The sequence below is a fragment of the Fusarium mangiferae genome (genome assembly GCF_900044065.1).
Source record: "Fusarium mangiferae strain MRC7560 genome assembly, contig: FMAN_scaffold014, whole genome shotgun sequence".
Lineage (NCBI taxonomy): Eukaryota > Fungi > Ascomycota > Sordariomycetes > Hypocreales > Nectriaceae > Fusarium > Fusarium mangiferae.
Genome location: NW_024573934.1, coordinates 1,315,712 through 1,333,647, shown reverse-complemented (window position 1 = coordinate 1,333,647; position 17,936 = coordinate 1,315,712). Strand labels below are relative to the sequence as shown.

At 35.5% G+C, this 17,936-nt stretch overlaps 3 protein-coding genes across 3 annotated transcripts; 1 reads left to right on the top strand and 2 right to left on the bottom strand.

The window, feature by feature from the left end:
• Positions 1-20: 20 nt before the first annotated feature.
• On the bottom strand, positions 21-5,820 carry FMAN_14736 (uncharacterized protein; the record flags this gene model as incomplete). The annotated part of the gene is made up of 2 exons (XM_041822971.1): positions 21-2,917; positions 2,973-5,820. 2 exons carry the CDS (start codon positions 5,818-5,820, stop codon positions 21-23), a joined length of 5,745 nt encoding a protein of 1,914 aa, XP_041688598.1.
• Positions 5,821-6,432: 612 nt separating this feature from the next.
• Positions 6,433-9,495, top strand: FMAN_14737 (uncharacterized protein; the record flags this gene model as incomplete). Its single annotated transcript, XM_041822970.1, has 1 exon — positions 6,433-9,495. One exon carries the CDS (start codon positions 6,433-6,435, stop codon positions 9,493-9,495), a length of 3,063 nt encoding a protein of 1,020 aa, XP_041688597.1.
• Positions 9,496-9,871: 376 nt separating this feature from the next.
• Positions 9,872-10,330, bottom strand: FMAN_14738 (uncharacterized protein; the record flags this gene model as incomplete). The annotated part of the gene is made up of 1 exon (XM_041822969.1): positions 9,872-10,330. The coding sequence occupies one exon, from the start codon at positions 10,328-10,330 to the stop codon at positions 9,872-9,874; it is 459 nt and encodes a 152-aa protein (XP_041688596.1).
• Between the last annotated feature and the right edge of the window lie 7,606 nt (positions 10,331-17,936).

Genomic DNA, 17,936 nt, shown 5'->3' with positions numbered 1-17,936 from the left:
TACCGATACATGTCTGACAGCTATACCTGGCCACCAGCCAAGCCCAGTTTGTCATTTCCATCATATGACATAGTCCACACAAGGGTTCTGGAAGAGGTTGGGACTGGAACAGCTAGTAATGGAGGAGTTGCCTCTTTTCCTTCAAATAAAGCAACATCTTGCCCAGGAGTTTCGACCTGGTCGTCGTCGAAAGTCTTTCTCGTTTCCCAGTTTTGCTCCCATGTGTGCTTGTGAAACACTGTCTCGAGGGTGCTCATTTGAGAACTGGATTGGTCTGCGGCGGTCGTAACCGATGCGCGGTCGTCGCTCATCTGAAAGGACCCAATGAATGAATGATTGGCCCTTTTAGTTTCTTCTGCATTCTCCCCATTGAGCTTTTCGTTTCGCCAGCATCCCACGTTGATGGTGACTATCTCCCCAACCGGGCCAGTCGTGTTAGCCCAAAAGGTAAAGCGTGAGATGAAGGGCAGCTTTTCTTTGTTAAATTTGTCAACCCATTCTACATTCAGCACTGGTTGTGAAACACGCTTGGGTGTCCATTCACCGTTAAGTAGCTCAGTCCATGCCATTCGTATCTCCCAGTTACTCGGTGACTTTGTCGTATTCAATGAATTACCCGCAGCTTCTGAAAACGTCATGGGGGATTCACTTTTTCCCATTGGGGTCTTGGGAGTCAGGATTTTGACCATTATTTCTGGAACATAGACGGTCAGACGATTGCCACGCATGACGGGAATGAGGTAAGCCCCGGAGTTGGTAACGCTCGAGCCATTCCAATCTGCCTCGTACGTGACAGAACCAATGTCCATCAAAGTCCATGGTGTCCACATCGCTACATCACTTGGCTGTGTAAGCCTCATGCTACGGTAGTAGAAGCGATATGGTGCGCTGCGTGTTTTGCCAAAGAAATGGTACGTCTCCAAACCCCCAGTGGGGTGATGTCGTAGATATGCTTGGATGTCCAGATCTGCAATCTCAGACAGACCTTTCACGTACGTACGGATAGCCTGAGAGAACGTATCCCAGCTCAAATCCTTCTGCATGATGGTTGTCTCGTAGTCGCCAAACAGAGCAGTCTTGTCGTCACGCAAAGTTGGATCAATCCAATTCTCTGGGTACAAGAATGCCTTTCTTGTAGCTGTCCAAACGTTGTGCTTGTGCATCCACGTCCACTTGACCTGGTCTATGTCACTTGGCTGCACACCGGCTTCGATCTCCATGCCTAGGAGACATCGCTGTACATATAGCTGAACGGTCGAGATGGCCTGTTTCATTCTAGTGATCTCAAACTGCGAGCCCATCTCGACGTCGATCAACAACAGATCAAAGAGGCCGGCCGCATCCGAGATCTTGGCATTCTTGATATATGGTTGCTGTAGCAAATAATCGATAAAGACTGTCCGCTGCGTTTCGCGTAGCTGTGCTGTACATGACTTGAGTTGTCGTTTACCAAGCATGAGTCGCAGTTCATTCGCGACCGCCAAATCCTTGTTCGTAGTAGGAAGTGCGGGAGTTGCGAATATGAAGAGATTCGTGATTGGGTGCTCGCTGTCTTGACTCGAATTGGGCCTCAGGTTGCCAGAGACCTCCATGATAGCTTGGATGGATAGCAATTCGTCGAGGCTAGCGACAGTTCTGATGATATCCGCCGTCGCGGCTCCATCATAGTCATATTTGGCATTGATCAAAGTCGAGAGCTGTGCTTCAGGCCATGTCGTAGCACCTATAATGTGGGAAGCCAAGGTTGAAGAGCTGTCAGGGTTCTCCAGCCACGCAAACAAAGTGACTAGAGAATCCTTCTCTTTGGCAATCTTGTCTCTTAGCTGTCGATAGCTCTGTAGCTTTGCAATATCTCCAATACTCAGTGAGTTCAAATCAACTGATATAAGCCCGTTGGGAGTGGTCAGGTATTTGACCTCTTCCAAGCTCAACTCCAGCTTGCGGAACAACGAGGCCGATCGACCAATCTCCTTCAATACCAAGTCAGCCTTCTGGACGCTTTCTTGCACAATGAATGTAGTATCACTGAAGGTTGCTGGCACCGTCTGTTTAGTGGCCCAGGTAATGTCCATGGGCCGAACAGACGACACAAGAAGGTAGGTTTGTCCGGTTGTCATAAGGATGGGATCGGAACACCACTCTGTACTGGATTCCTTGATAGTGACCTTGGCGCCATTGATGTTAAGGTATGTATCTTCGGCAGTGTCAGGTTGTGTTGGCCGCAAAGTGAACGTGTACTCTCCTGTAGCGGTCGGTAGAAAGTAGCCTTGGGTGCTTGGGGGCTTATCCACAGAGAAGCCCCGAATGGATTCTAAGATATGGGAAGCTGACTTATTCTTTTCTGAAGCCATCTCTTTGCTTAAGAGCATGGGGATAAGGGTGTGATCAACGCCATCTAGCTTCTCAACGATACTTCTAGTAGCGAGGTCGACCAAACTTTGCGATCGCAATACGGGCAACATAAGCTCGACAAATTCCAGTCGCCTTTTGCGTAAGATCTTCTCTCTTTCGACTTCAGGCGATTTCTCTCCATCTGAGATGGTGCAAACTGACTCGTCGGACACGGTTGCGGAGTTCGTGGTAGTAAATTCCAGGTCAGAACACATCAAGTCGACCATCTCCTGTTTCTGCTTTGCGGTCGCTTCATCCGAGAATCTGGACAGTAGAGCCTTGAAAGGAATTTTCGACATGCTATCAAGTTCTTTGACGGCGTCGGCAAGGACTGCACAATTCTCGATTTCTTTTATGCTTTCCTCTTTCTCCTCCCCCGTCAGTATTCCTTTTAGGGCTACAACAGCTGTCTGGGTCTTGGTGCCCTTTCCGTTGATGTCAATGGCCACCTTCGAAGGGAGGCCATTGAAGGAGGGAAACGATCCCAAAGTCTTCAATTGAATACTCTTGGTGACCACAAAATCACCTGTTTGACCTCCCGTTAGCAGGCTGGTCCAGCCATAGTGGTCTCTATTACAAACCTTCAACTATCTGTGCCAAGCTCTTGGAAGTTGCAGCGTCGAACATCTGGCCGCAAAGATCCATAACATCTCGCGATGTAACCGTTTTGTTTTGGATACGAGGGTCCCATGTGTCTCTACTAGCACTGATCTTCTCCATGATAGACGAAGTGAACTGAAGGGCGTGATCAGATAATGGAGCGCCGGTGCGTTCAGTCTTGCCAACAAGCATCATAATGTCGTTGGTCGACCACCCGTTATCGGTCAAACCTTTCCAAAGAGAAATACTCTCCAGGGTTGTTTTGGGGTCAATAAAGATATTTCGGTCAGGGAAGACTGAAAGAACCATGTCGTAATCCTTTGGTCGCACTCCAAGTAGTCGACACATCAGTGCATGGCGGTACATCTTGGACAATGTTTCCAAATCAAGCGGTGAGGAAAGGTTCAGCTCAGCAATGGCTAAGAGGATATTCAAATCCTCCGATGTTGTCTTCAAAGTCATTGTGAGAGGCGCCATGTAGAGTTCAATGGCTCCCTTGTCTCTCAGATATTTGCCGTCAGAGTCGGGCCTGAAAACTGGATCGTTACTAAGATATCTCATTGGTTCAAGGAACGCCTTTCTGTATAAGGACTTATCGCCGTGGGTGCTAATCTGCGCCCAAATTGGGAGAAGAGACACCACGGGTGCCTGCGTCAGTTTGCTTAACTTTGCGATTCGCGCGATGTCTTCGAGGACTGCTAGGGTAATGCCTCTGAACGCCTCGACCGATGTAATAGCACTGTTGGCAACGTGGTTCTGAGTGACGGTTGAAATAACGACGTCAAGCTCTGCAATGGTCCATCCTAGCTTATTTCTAAGTCGAATAAAACCTTGCAGTTCATGGCATATCTCCTGTGTTAGACTTCGGATGGGAGACTCTCCAGAGGAACCTCCCTCCTCGGAACTCGCGCTGTTTTCAAGGAGTTGGAGTCGCATTTCTGAGAGCTGCCCGTCGAATACCTTTGAGCCTCTGTTATTGACGATCACAAGTTTTCTGCCAAAGAAAGTAGTGTTCAAGAGCTCGAGCAGCTCCTCAAGTGACAGTCCTGAGCGTGGGAGAAGTTGATCTCGTATAAAACCCAGCCCTGTTTGGTTGCTCTCGGAAGTGTCAAGCATCTCGTCAACAGTTCCATAGCCCCAACATTCGTTGACCGAGGGAATCGACCTATCTCGTGCCAGTACCTCTTTAACCAAGTGCTCTGGAGAAAGGCCGACAAGAAGGTCCAAGAACGTGTCTGTGAAGATGGTCTCTTTGCAGACAGCAGCAAAATCGTGAGGTAACATATGCAAGGTCTCGGCAACATCGAATCGGTGCCATACAGCCTCTGCTTCCTTTTCTAGCTCTCTTCGTGACTTTGAGTCACTTGGAACGAAGTTCATTAGCTGCTTCAGCATGAAGCTAGTTGACTTGAAGTTTGCACGCACGTCCGCAGGCTCGATTCCCATCGAAGAAAGGTAGACTCTGACCGAGTCTTCACCCAACCTATAGGGAAATCGGTTCAAAGGAAACATGGCTTCGGCAATCTTCTTTTCGCACGCGTTTGCCACTCGATCCTGCTCTTCTTTGACACAGCCCTGAGGTACCGAGGTTTCCTCCTCATCGACAACACTGACGGTTCCTCCCTCACTAGCGATATAAGAAGCCAGAATCTCATTAACAATTGTAATGTATGAGACCATGTTCTTGCTATTAGCGCAGGAGAGCTGTAGATATTGTAGATCCGGACGTCTCAGGGCCAATGCTTGAAGCACATTGTCAGCTCCTTTTACAACAGTACTGCAGCGGCTATTTTCCAGGAACTTGAGCAGATCAACAAAATATGCCGACGCGCTAACAACAGAGCAACACTCTTCGCATGGGGTATTCTGGAGGTCAAAGATACTTGTCATGTTGAAATCCTTGGTACCCTTTGCGTTAGGGGTCGTGGAAAGATCTTCATCCGGGAGTGCTGGCCTAGTGATTTCTTCTGCCCCGACATCTGCGATTGCTTTTTCGGTGGCCATGAAGTCTTCGTTAATCATGGAGAGCAGATTAACCCAGGTCTCTTGACTCCGACAAGCTACTACAACCGCATGGTCGTGGATCTTGAGTGCAACTTCTCGATCTAGGAGGTTCTTAGCGGTCATCGTTCTGACGAACGCCTTTCTGCTCGTGGAAGCAATATCTTGAGCAGATGTGAAGTTGTGGTCCAGAAGAGGTTTGATCTGTCGTGGTTCTGTAACCAGGTACTGCAACCTTTGGAGTGTCATGATCCTGCTGAGGACCGCCTCGATGTCGACATCTCGGCTTTCCTTTATTGAGTCAAAGAAGCCTTTGGAGTTGATCTTGTTTCGAAACGCATCAGACGCGATGGATACGTTATTCTTAACAACCCATTCTAACGCAAAACCGATGGTACTGTTCTCTTCTGGTTTAAGCTGGAACTCATTTGCCCTCACAGAAGCCAAGAGAACAGCCAGAGGTTCTTCAAGCATCAGATGGGACCTGAATCGCGCAACACTTTCTTTGTCGTTTGAGGGTAAATCTTCTTTATGGTAGTATTCGAGTGCAACCTTGCTGAGATTCTCCGGTCCAGGAACTTTCTGTAGCAGGTAGCACGCAAGCTTCTCATCCTCTTGGGTTGCATGGAATATCTCTCTCATCCACTGAAGTGACTTGACATGGTCTAGGCTTAAACCACCTTGCCCAACAACGGCTTCAATAGCAGAAATGACATTATCGTGTGTTGCGATGGCAGTTTGGACTTTGGTCACTAGCTCATCATTTCCACTGAACATGGAAGCGACTAAAGCCAAGGCTTGTGGCTTGGGCTGTGTGCTTTGCGGCATGGTAACAGGTAACTGTTGGTGATAAGAATAGTTCGAAGCAATAGGAAACAGTCCTCTAACAAAGCCAATGGGAGTTTGGATAAGGTTGAATAATGATGCACTGCAAAGGTCTTCCAAGTTGGTTACGAAGGCATGAGCTATCATTACACGATGCTACGTACTTCCTATGATCTCAATCCAAAGACGCAAAGAGCTGAGCTAGTCTGTTGAAGGATGTATCGGCCATTGCCGCCGTCAAACCCTGTTCTCTTCCATGTTAGTGGCTTCGGCTACCCATTTCCTGGCGAGGACCGAGCACCTGCAGTGCGCTATCGATTCTGCCCCCCCTGTACTGTAGCGGGGCTTGACAGCGAATAGTGCATGGTGGGTAATTTTAGGTCATGTGTCGTCTCGATTCGGCAGTTCAGCTCTGTCCATACCAATTCTAGACTTCTGTATCTCAAGGCGACAGGCTACGTCGTTGACGTACAGGTATCAGCACCGGATGGCAAGACGACCTTCATGTACCCAAAGCTTGCCTACGCCAGAAATAACAAGATCAATCTTGCATCGTCGAATCTGGTTCGGAATTCGATGACTGAAGTTATCGAGCATTCTTCATCACCAAACTTCATGCAAGATATCACCAAGACAGACAGCCTGGGACCACTATTCGAGACGATGAACACGATGAACGAGAGAGAATATGGAAAGGCTGTCGTTGAAGCAAATGTGTCTCAATACCACGAACAGGCCACCTCATATGCCCTTTACAACTGGGAGCTTGGAGCGCACTGTATTCTTCTTGCAATGGACAGGTTCTTGGCAACACAGCAGTACGATCTGGCAATTCGAGTCGCAAGGTTTGTTTTCGATCCGACGGTGGATGTTCAAGGGCAAACTCGAAAGCAAGCGAAGACAGCTTGCTGGAGATTCCGTCCCTTCAGAGACATTGCATCTGATCCCACTGAGAACCAGGACAAGTTCACTGGTTGGCTAGATGAGTCTACGCTTGACGTGGCAGTGACAGAAAGGAGACGTAACCCATCTAACACACATGCAACAGCGCGAACACGACCGCGAGCATACATGAAATGGATCGTCATGAAATACATCGAAACGCTCATCGCTGCCGGTGATGAATACTTCCGCCAGGCCAGCATTGAATCTCTCCCGATGGCGATCCAGCGATACCTTGAGGCAGCACATGTCCTCGGCCCAGAGCCGCCCAAGATCCCCAAACTTGGCAAGGCAGCCGTGAGGAACTATGATACACTGAACAAAAATGGCAGGATGAGCGTCGATCTCGAGCTGGCTTTCCCTTTCCTCTGCGATGTCGAGAGACGGGGGACGAGACAGTTGAAGGACGACAAGCTGTATGACGAGCAGGATAGATATGGAGTCTTGGGAATCCTTACAACGACGTATTTTTGCCTACCAGCCAATCCAAAGTACCAGACAATGCGGGCGTTGGTCAACGATCGGCTTTACAAGGCAAGGAACAACTTGGACATCAATGGTCGGCCGCTCGTGTATGCCATGAATGAGCCGAGTATCGATCCAGGTCAGATAGGCCGTGCCTTACAAGGTGGTGGAGGGGGGGTGACCTCACTTCTGAATGAGATGGATGGCCCAATGCCAAATCAACGGTTCCAATACCTCATCTCCAAAGCACTAGAGATATGCAACACCGTTCAGAGCATGGGAGAGCAATTTCTACAAGCCAAGGAAAAGAAGGACTCAGAAGCTCTTCAGATCCTGAAAGCGAAGCAGGACACGGCTCGGCAGAGGCTTGCAATAAGTCTCAAACGTCTGCAGAGGGAGGAGATTGAAAGAAACATCGAGCTCCTGGAAATGAACAGATCTTCTGCTGCAGCTCAACTGAGCTACTATCTACAGCTCATGGGCGAACCATTGGATCGCATACCAAGCGAAACGGACAAGTGGGTAGACATTGAGCAGGCAATCGATGCACCGTTCACAGACGACCTTCGTATGAATCGACTGGAGCTCCAGGAAATAAAGGGAACAGATCTGGCTAACAAGCTAAACATCGCTGCTTCATACATAGACATCTGGGCGTTTATGCTCAAGGCTCTACCGCAGGTGACGTCGAATGTTGAGCCAATGGGTGTTGGTGCGTCGCTCAAGATGGACGGTTCGATCCTGGCATCAGCTGTTCAAGCTTCGGCCATGACCCTCAGGACAGGCTCCCTGGCAGCCAGCACGATAGCATCCGATGCCCAGCGCACAAACGCGCTCACGAGACAGTTACAAGAGAGGCGACTCCAAGCCAATATAAAGGGTCAGGAGATCAAATCGCTCGACAAACAGACAGAGATCCAGAGAAAGCGACTAGAGCTCAATGAGAAGGAAACGTGCATTCAACAAGCAGAGATTGATAATGCAGTTGAGATGGAGCAGTGGTATCAGTCCAAGTACACAAACGAGAAGCTCTACGGTTGGATGGAGAACATGATCCGCAATGTTCATTATGACCTATATCAGCTTGCATCGGACCTCGCGCGTCGAGCTCAGAACGCGTTCCGCTTCGAGAAGGGATCATCGGTACAAGGGTTCTTACGACCTGGTGGTTATTGGGATAGCAGTCATGATGGCCTCCTTGCAGGGCAGCAGCTGCAAGCTGACCTGCGACGCATGGAGGCCGCATATCTGGAGCGATCATCGTATGACTATGAGATAGTCAAGAACATCTCGCTCAGACAGCTCAACCCTGAAGCTTTGCTGAATCTTAGAGCAAATGGCACTGTCACCTTTGACATTCCAGAGGTGTTGTACGACTTTGACTTCCCAGGTCACTACATGCGACGCATCAAATCAGTCTCGTTATCTGTTCCGTGCGTCATCGGTCCCTATACTGGCCTAAACGCAACACTGCGTCTCCTTCAGCATCGTTACCGAGTAAGCTCTGTAGCAGCCTCTGGGGAAGAGTACACTGAGGACAGTATGGCTTCGGGGCACTTCCGTACAGACATAGTACCTATCACTTCGGTTGCTATCAGCTCTGGTATTCAGGACTCCGGTGTGTTTGAGCTCAACTTCAAGGATGACCGCTTCCAGCCATTCGAAGGTGCTGGTGCAATTGGTTCGTGGTCCCTTGAGCTCCCCACGGTTGTTCGTTCTTTCGACTACTCCACCATCTCGGACGTTATTCTGCATGTCAGGTATACATCTGTGGACGGGGGACCGTTGCTCCGTAATGCAGCCAACCAAGCTGTCAAGGCTTTCCGTTCCCAGGTTGAAGGCTTGGGCTCCGAAGGGCCTGGCCTTTTCGCCATGTTTGATATCAAAAACGACTTCAGTAACGCATGGTATGCCTTCCGGTCAGGCCTCGCAAGCAAATCTGTTGCGGAGTTAGACCTGTCTGGTATCAAAGGTAGATTTCCCTACTGGGCGCTGGGCAAGACCATAGTCATTACCGGCCTCAGCCTGGTAGTCTCTGGCGAGGTGACGAAAAACAAATTAGTACAGCAATCAATTTCAATTGCTGCTTTGGGAGTGGAAAAGCCCTGGGATTCAGTTCCATTGGGCAAAGCCACTATGTTGAGCTTATCACCATTGAACACAGAGTTGGATGAGAAGGAGCTGGAGTGGAAATTGAAGGTATCGAATGAACAGGGCGACTTCACGGGATTAGAAAACGTAGTACTGATTTTGCAATATGCGTTGACTTGAGCTCCCTACCCTAGAGCACAACGATTGATAAGTAGTTGGGCCATTCTCTATGTCTGTGGAACTCGAGCAAACGATAAAAAACATTAATGTACGGAGTAAAAGGCATCATTCAATATTCAATTATTTGACACAGTGATTGCTATGCATGGCGCATCTAAATGCTATGAAAGAAAGAAAGAATTCATCGACTTGAAGCGATAATAGCGCGCTGTCTCAAGTTCTGAGCACTGACATTTCTATGCCCAATATTTGCCGACTGTGCCGCTGGCCGTGACAAGGGTGACCATCACCAAGATTCTGGCCAGATCACCAAGATTGCAATGCCGACGACTGTGCCTTATCCTCCCGTCAAGGTGATGCATTCTGTCTCCCCTTCTCAATCGGCCTTGACACGAGTGTTCCCCTGCAAACCAGCCCCCATCAAGAACGCAATCCTCACAGCGCCCTGTCCCCACAAGCTCCCCAGATTGACCCAATCCTCCCATCTCCACGCCGCCGGGTTCCAGAACACGTCAGGAATCACAAGCCAGCTCGCGTACAGGTGCAGCGCATCACAAATCAATATGCCAATCAACACAGTCCTCCAAACACGAAGATCGTTGGTAGCGCGCAGAAGAATCGCTTCGTTGTAGGCAAAGAGCGTGTATGTCGCCGCGACCTGATTATAGATAACGCGATTGTCGGGTGCGAATTTGGCGGTCGGGGTCATTGTGTTGAGGAACATTTCGGGGGCGAACCAGATGATGAAGGAGCCTGCGAATGCGGCAAACGGCTCGAACCAGAGGAAGAGGATGCGGTACGCGAGGGGGATGTGAGTCAGCGTCGTTCTGGCCATGGTGGTTGATGCTGTTGGTGTACTGTTGAGGTGAGAATGCTGGGAGCTGTAAAGTTAACCAAGCTTCGAGACGGGTCCCAGGGGAGAACAGGTTTCGCTAGCGCGTGCTTTCAAAAGCCAGAAGCTATGGATTATTAAACCGAATTCCCGTCTTAATTTATTATCCTAACTTTTAGTATCTAATTACCCCTCTTTTAATCTTCTTTTAGTTATATAATTAATATAATCTAACTTTAAGGCTTATTTAGGTTAAACCCTTTATGGTTTAGGTTAATCTATTTTAATTATATAATACTATTAGTTTAATATACCTCCCTAAAGTAGAAATACTATAACACTTTAACTACTTAAATTCTATTATTAAGGTTTTTTAATTAGTTTTTTAATATATTAGATATTATTTAATATTAATTTTATTTTATTTTATTATTATATAATTTTTACTATTATTATTTAAATTATTTTTTATATTTTTAATAAGTAAATTAGTAATTAAGCTATTATTATATTATAATAATAAGTAAATCCTATAAATAATAAATAAATCTTTTAATTAATTTAAATAATAGGCCTTTTATTTTTAAGATATTTAAGCCTTTTTTTATTATTAAATTTAATTTTTTTTTCTTTTCTTTAAGTATTAATACTATATTTAATATATACCTTTCTCTCTTCTAGCTATTTAATTACCTCTTTAAGCTTTATTTACTGTTTTTAAAGTGTATTTATTAATTATTATCCTTTATAGGGTTTAATATATATCCTTAAAGCTTTTATATTATTTTACTGTTTTTATTACTATATTATATATATTTTTATACTTTAAAATCCTTATTTAAAGCTTATTTACTAACTTTAATAGTAACTTTTCTCTATTTAATGCCTCTCCTTTTAAGTAAATTACTTATCTTTTATAAGCTTTAAATTATTAAAATATATTACTAATATATATTTAATAAGGCTAATACTTTTACCTCTTTTTTTATATTTAGGTTTATTAGGCTAAATAAAAGATATAGGTTATTACTGCTAATTAAAGTATTAAAAAATATTAGACTAAGTTAGGCATTTTATATTATAAGCACTATAACCTTAATAGCTTTTATTACTTAATATAAGTAATATATATTATAATTTTAAGTTATATTTAGCTATTTTAAATTATATAGCCTTATTAATACCTTTCTAGCTGCCTTTTTTTTTTAAATTATATTTAATAGGCTAACTATTTAATTAATAAAACTATATATATTATTTTTATAGTTTATTTCTTTATTTTAAATTATATTAATATTTTAGGAATTTTTAAGAGAAAAATAAGTATTATATTATAATAAAAGTTATTTTAAAAGGTATTCTCTTTAATAGCTTTTTCTTAACTAATAACCCTTATTTTACTTAAATAAGGTATATTTTCTTTTTTTATATTATAGTTAGTAGTTTTTATTTTCTTTATTAAGAAAAGTCTTGCCCTTCAGGCTTTTATTTATTAATTTTAAATTATTAATTTTTTCTTAAAACTTTTTTCTATAATTTAATATAACTTTATAAATTATAAAATATAAAATATATAAATAAAACTTAAAATGCCTTAAGTAATATTAAATAAAATCTTATATTTATTTTAAATAAGATTTTATATTTATCTTAACTAGCTTAATAAGTTATAAAATAATTAAATAAAGCTTATACTTTAAATATTAAGCTTATTTAGGACTTCTTTAATTAATTACTTATTAAGCCCTATACTTTAATATCTTTAAATATAATCTTAAATATTTATAAATCTAAATAACTTATAGCTCTCTTTTAGCTTTATACCTTATAGGGCCTTTATAAGTATATTTATAACTAGCTTTAAGCTTACTTTATAGCTTAAAGATATTATTTTCTTTTATATATATTCTTATAGCTAATAGTTATAGATATCTATATATTAAAGTTTAGTTTTTAGCTTTTATAATAGATTTTTTAAGAGATAAATTATTTATTAGTTATTATAAATAAGGTATAAATTAGTATTTTAAGACTTATTATTTATACTTTAAAAAAGCCTTTATTAAAATAGCCCTTTTTTTATAGCTTATAAGAAAGTAAGTAGCTTTACTTTAGTTATTAAGGTTATTACTATACTTTACTTATTTACTCTCTATTTAATAAGTCCTTTATAGATCTTTATTATATAGCCTTATAAGCTTTTTTAATTAAAGGTATTATTAGTAAATAATATATTACTATATACTTTAAATCCTTCTTTAGGACTAAACTGTAAATTAAAGAAATAGATTATATATAAGTAATTAAATATATAGTTAATACCTTTTATATATCTTTTACTTAAGTTATTTATAAACTAAAATAATTTTAATATTATAAATATAATATCTAGTTAATTAATAATACTTATATAAAAGATTAATTTAATTACCCTTTTATATTAATTAGCTATATATTAATCTGCCTTTTTTAAATTTAATAAAAGTTCCTTTTTTTTATTAAAAACCTATTTACAGTATTTATAATATATATTTTATATATCTTTTTAAAATATATTATTTAAGTAACTTAAATACATTTAATAATATAATCTTAAATAATTTATATATTAAAGAATTATTATAGCTTATTTCTATTAATTAGCTTATATTTCTCTTAAAGAGATTTTATAAATCAAATTATAAAATCTTTATCTTTTTTTTTATATATAATAACTATATTATCTATATAGAAAATAATTAATGGATTTCCTTTTTTATAGTAATAACTTTTATTTAATATTAGCTTATAGTTTAAAGCTTATAATATATTTTTAAACTTTATTTACTATAAAAGCAATATAATCTACAGTCTATATAATACTTCATAAAGAAGTAATATCTAATTTTCCTTTTTACTTTTTTTAAAGCCTAAAGGCAGTTTTATAAATATATTACTTTATAGTTTTATATTATAGAATATATTAACTATATTATATTATATTAGCTTAAGATTATATTTAATAGTAATTACTAAAAGTATTTAAAATAACTTTTTAATTAAAGTTATTATATATATTTTATTAATATTTAATTTTTACTATTAGTTTTTTTAAATAATAAGCCTTACCTTTTACTTTTATAAGTATTTATATTTATTAAATTTATAAGTAAATATCTATATATAGTTAAGTATTTTTAAGTTATTAATATATAAATTACTTTTTAAAATCTCTATTTAAAATCCTATTTACTTATAACTCTTTAAGTAATCTTTTTATACCTTTTTAAACTTTACTTTAAATCTATATTTAGTTAGATTACTATAGGAATTTAATACTAAAGGTAAATTCTTTTAATAGTATTTTTTCTTTTTTAAATTAAGGCTTATTTAAGTCTTTTATACTTTATATTTAGGCTTTAGTCTTTTATTAATATATTTACTTTTTATTATTTTTATTTTTAGCTTACTATCCTTTTTTATAATTAAAGCAGCTATTAAGTTAATACTAAAGGCTTAATTTAAGATATAAAGGTCTTTTTTTTATTTTTTTTCTCTTTTTTATACTTTAATTTATTTAAATCTCTATTTTAATAAAAAAGCTTAATAATAGGCTTTTTAATAATATTAAAAGTAATTTAAATCTAATTTAAATATATTTTATAGATATTATATTCTTTTTATCTTTTAACTTTATTTCTTTAATAGGTAAGTCTTTAATTAAACTTTTAAGATATATTTTTTATATTTTATTTTTATTTATATTTTAAATAGGTTTTATTACTTAATTAACTTATTTAAAGTTTAAAAAAGCTTATAATTACTATTATAACTCTTTAAGGATTTATCTCTTAATAGTCTCCTTTAGCTATATTTTATTAATATTAAAGAATTGTTTTTTTTTAAAAATAATATTTTAAGTTATATAAACCTTATTTATAATAGGGTTTTAAACTTTAAAGATACTTAATAAATTATAGTTAATTAAATAATTTATTTATATTTTTAGGCTTATCTTTAATTAAAAGTACTTTTCCTTTTTTTATATATTACTTATTAATAAAAATCCCTTATATTTAATAGTTTTTATATAATTAATTTAAGGCTAGTTACTTTTTTTTATAGTTAAAATACCTAAAAAGAACCTTTTATATAGTATTTTTTACTTTAATCTCTATTTTAGTATTTAATTAAGTATATATATTACTATTTTTACTATTTTTAGCTAAAGATTTAAAAGGAGTTTACTATTAATTATTAATAACCTTACTTTCTTTTTAATTACCTCTTTAAAATACTTTTTAAATCTATTTTATTATTAGGTTTTTAATATACTTTTATTTATTTTAATTCCTTTTTATAATAGCTATATATATATTAAATACCCCTTTTATAGCTTATTATTAATTTCTATAACTTATAGCTTTACTTTATATATTATTTTAAGTATTTAAGTAAAGTACTTAAATATTACTATTAAATTTTTATTATAGTAATTTATAAAATAATAGTTTTAATATAATTTTAAATATTAATTTATAATAATAATATATAATATATAACTATTTAATTTAATTAAATAGTTATAAAAGTTAATTAAAACTTTCTATTTAAGTTTTAAAAGTTATTTCTACTATTTATAATACTTTTAATATTTTATTTTTATTAATATATATATATTATATTTTACTGTTATTAATCTTTTAATTCTAGCTTTAAAGGTATAGTTTATAAAATACTTTAAATTCCTTAAATTAAGATATTTTAGTTAATAGTATTATATACTAGCTAAAGCTTTAAATAGCTTATATATAATTTAAAAGTTATATTTTAAGTGCCTAATAGTAAATAAGGTATATTTACCTATTCTAAAGGTATATTTTAATATATATTAATTATATTTTTATTTAAGCTTATATAATACTTAAATATTTATATATTTTAAGATATTAATATTATTTTATTAATTTTATTAATATTTTACTTATTATAGCTTATATAATAATACTAAATTAATATTTATTTTTAAATAATAGGCTATATTTTATAAATTTAATACTTAAGGTTTATTTTATAGGTTTATAACTTAAATATTATAGACTGGCTTCTTAGCTATAACTAAAAGGATATTAATATAGATATTATTAAACTTAAAGAAAAGAAAGAGATTCCTTAAAGAAATCTCCTTATATACTATTAAGTTCTAGCCTAGATTTAAACTAAACCCTTAAGTTATATAATTCTATAGAGGCTTAAGTAAAGCCTAAGCCTATAATATATTTCCTTACTTACCTTTCTTACTCTTAATAGAGGGATTACCTTTATCTCTTTATTTATATATTAAAAACAGTTTTAAAATATTAAAAGCTCTAGCCTAAAGCCTTATTAATCCTAATTTACTATATATAAAGGCTTTAGTTTTAGGTTTTATTTAATTTAGTTTTTAAATATAAAGAGTTTAGTCTAAAGCTATATAAGTTTTTAGTTATAAAATATCTAAATTCTAGCCTAAAGTCTATTATAATCCTAATTATAGGTTTTTAAAATTCTAGGCTAAATATATATAAAGTTATTATTTTATTTACTTAGGCCCTTTATATTTATTAATTTAGGCCCTTATAGTCTATATATATCTTTAGGCTAATATTTATTATGCCTTTTCTATTTTAACTTACTTTATATAATTTAGTCTTTCTTTTTTCTTTTTTTTCTTTAAGTTACTATATTATTAGTTTTATAAGTTAGCCTTACTTATACTTTCTTTCTCTTTTTTATTTATTAATTTCCTTTTTAATAAGCCTATTTTCTTATTGCCTATATCTTTTCTTTACTATATCTATCTTTATACCTTTACTTATATATATTTAGTCTTTATTTAGCCTAAATATAATTTAATTTTTATATTTCTATTAATAACTTTTTTAGTTTTCTATTTTTATAATTTCTATTCTCTTTTATTTTCTTACCTAATATATTTACTACTATTATTACTAAAGGTAATAATAATAATAATAATTCCCTATTTCTTTTAAATTAAAAGTAGGCTATAGGTTATTATCTCTATAAAGGTAATAATAAAGATAAAAACTTTATTTTACCTATTACTTTTCTTTTTCCTTATAAAAAATGCCTTAATTACTTAATAAATTATAGCTATTTCCTAAAGTATATTCCTAATAATACCTTTTTATATAAATGCTATATTTAGGTAAAGTCCTATTATAGTTAATTATATAACCTCTTTATTACTAGCCTAAACTTATATTATCTTTACTATAATATTATAGCTTCTATAAAGAAGTATTAATATATTATTAAGAGGTATAAGACCTTTAAGAAATATATAGATATTTAGGCTAACTTTAAGAAAAAGAAAGAGGCTATAAAGCCCTAGTTTTAAGGTCCCTTTATTACTTAGCAATAATAACTTTATAGCTTCCTAAATATTAATTAAGATTACTAAACCTCTAGCTATATTATCTATATATATAATAATCTCTTTTATTTTCCTGCCTTTAGTTCTAGTTTATATACTATAATATACTTAATATTTAATAATAGCCTTTTACTTCTTATCCTTTTTAGTGCTATTAGGTATTAGGCTAACTCTAGCCTAACTACTATTAAAATATAAATACTAGCTTTTATTTTTATTAAAATATAAAAAGACTTTTATATTAATTATAAGGCTATTATTACTTAAAATGCTAATTTTATATAGGCCTTTAATACTTTTAGGCAGGCTATTAGCTATTTACTTACCTTTATTACTCCTTTTTACTATTAATATACTATTAATCTAAAAAGCGCTTTAAAGAGATATAAAGGTAAGTCTTTATCCCTTCTCTCTTTATCTATCTTTTTTCTTTAACCTTTTTATTTTTAAAATATTCCTTAAAGCTTATTAAGAGTTCTTTCTTTTTAAGTAAAAGTAATAGTTTTAGTAAAAATAGTAAAGAAAGTAATAAAAAAGGGGATAATAATAAAGGTAATGCCTAATAATACTATATTCTTAATTTTTATATATTCTAAATAGGTAAGGGCTAGATTTAGTCTAGACCTAACTAAAGTTTTTAAAATATATAGTCTCTTTTATTATTATTATTATATCTCTTATAGGTTATTATAAACTATTATATTACTCTATTTTCTTTTATATTTTATTAATATTGCAGTATCCTTTATATTCTCTAGCGGTTTTTAAGTAAGAGTTATCTATCTTTTTTACTTAATAAATATATTTTTATTTTTACCTACTCTCTTTACATTTCTAGCTGCTAATATCTTTTCTACTTTATATTTCTTTACTAACTCCTTACTTTCTTCCTATAGTATTAATATTAAAAAGCTTATATATTCTCCTTCTTTTAAAAGAGGGGAAATTTGGTATTTAAATCCCTTAACTTCTAATATTTTATTAAGGTTTTACCTAAATATAAGTAATTATTTTATTTTTTTAATTTAATACCTCTTTTTAATATATAATAATTCTAATAGTAATATATTAATCTTAAAGATTTAAGTATTATATTATATTACTTTAGTAAAATATTAATAAAATATTATAAGGTAATCTATACTTATATTATCTTATTAACTAGATTTTAATATTTTTATTTTTTTTATTTTA